Below are 1,833 nucleotides of genomic sequence, written 5' to 3'. Positions count from 1 at the left end.
TTGGTAATCGGTCTTTTATTAAAAATGCGATAGAGCTACTGCTGTTTAAATTTACATGGTCAAGGTACAAGTTCTTAACAACTTTGTTTGTACGAATTCTTAGCAGTCAATGGAATATTGTTTATTAATTACCCTGTAAATATCATTATTTATAAAATTAACAAAGATTAACATATACTAATAGGATTCAACATTAGCATGCTTGAAAATTGTTCCTTCAAGCAATTAATTGCCATGAATTTCACATTTGCGTTAGATGTACTGATCAAGTTTCGCGGTCAAGGTACATATTCCTTATAATAACTTCGTTTGTATGGATTCCTAACAAAATATGTTTACTAATCCTTAGCTGGTTGTAATATCAATTATTTTTAAAATACTAGAAAATTTATAAAGTTAACAAGGATTAACATATATTAGAACAATTAAAACATTAGCATATATGCATGAAAAGCTTTCCTTAAATCGATCAATTGCCATTAATTATTTCAAATGATTTTTGAATTTACGCAGTCAATGTACAGATTCTTAACAACTTTATACATATTCCTAACAAAAAGCGAATATTGTTTATTAATTACTTGGGCTGTAATATTAATTACTAGGTTATGTACCCGTGTCTTACACCAAACGCCGGTCCGGAGTTTTTAAGAAAGCAAGTGAGCTTTGCACCCTTTGTGGGGCGCAACTAGCCGTCATTGTGCACTCGCATACCAAATGAAAAGTGTACTCGTTTGGGAAACCTGACGTTGAGGAGATTATAAATCGCTTCCTAAACCCAATTCCTACTGCAAGCTCAACATCTCACTGTGTGCAGAATCTTCGCGATGCCAACATCAAAGAACTCAACACTCAGCTCACCAAAATGGACAGTGAGGTGGAGTCTGCGAAGAAAACCAATGAAGAACTTCAAAAGAAGAGGATGGCGAGCCAAGAACAAAACTGGTGGGATAGACCTGTGGATAATATTGGATACGCAGATCTTGCGCAATTGAAGATGGCATTATTGCAACTGGGAGAGGCTGCTGAAAAGCATATTGAGTGACAAATGGCATAGGCCTTTGGATCTCCCTTGGTGGATTTGTCCATCAATTTTAATGCGCTTATTGTTTTGTATTTTAGTTTGTTCTTCAATTTCAATATGGTCATTTTATGTTTTTAGGGTTATCAGTCATAAGAAAATTGTTGGTTTAATCTTGACGGGTTAAAGTGGGTCATGGATTTAGGGTCTTTGTTTGCATGAAATAAGCATAAGTTTCAAGAGTTATGTTCACATGAGGTATGACGTGATATGCATGGATGGAATATGGAGACTAAAGCATTTATTTATTGTTTTATGTTTTGTTTAATTAATTTGTGTTTAGTCATAATTGATAGAGTTTGACCCATTCATTTTAAAGTGTACGTTGGAAGTATGCAAGAGGGATAGTGGGTTGTACCGATTCTTTAGGTTAACTAGAAGGTTGTTGCTATTTTCATGTTTAGTTGGTTATACTTGATGGCTATATATAGCCTTACTTTATTGAATGAGAGTGTGCCTTTTGTGTTTACTTCTTGCAACATTCTTTCATCCATTACTTATAAACCTAATAATAATAATATCATCTTCTCATTACATATTATATATTCAAATACTACATACATATACGTGTGTTTGTGTGTGTTAACTTGGGGTCTGAACCAACAAAAATCAGTAGCTTTTGTCATTTAAGCATAAACTAGTATAGTACTCTCATAATGCGACTGAGTTTTGAATAGATCGAAAACCATAAAAATGAATACCGATCCCGGTCTTGATATTTTGAGAACGGTACCTATGTTGCGAAGGATATC

General features: G+C 33.8%; 1 protein-coding gene across 1 annotated transcript; it reads left to right on the top strand.

Annotated features, from left to right (window-relative positions):
* The first annotated feature begins 234 nt into the window (after window positions 1-234).
* Window positions 235-1,045, top strand: LOC143632797 (agamous-like MADS-box protein AGL61). The gene is made up of 3 exons (XM_077101220.1): window positions 235-283; window positions 606-700; window positions 818-1,045. Exons 1-3 carry the CDS (start codon window positions 235-237, stop codon window positions 1,043-1,045), a joined length of 372 nt encoding a protein of 123 aa, XP_076957335.1.
* The last annotated feature ends 788 nt before the right edge of the window (window positions 1,046-1,833 follow it).

This window comes from Bidens hawaiensis, unplaced genomic scaffold (genome assembly GCF_021521415.1).
Source record: "Bidens hawaiensis isolate Kalapana, Puna unplaced genomic scaffold, B.hawaiensis_p1.1 tig00006534_1, whole genome shotgun sequence".
NCBI classification, from domain to species: domain Eukaryota; kingdom Viridiplantae; phylum Streptophyta; class Magnoliopsida; order Asterales; family Asteraceae; genus Bidens; species Bidens hawaiensis.
This window is presented reverse-complemented; position numbering and strand designations above follow the sequence as displayed.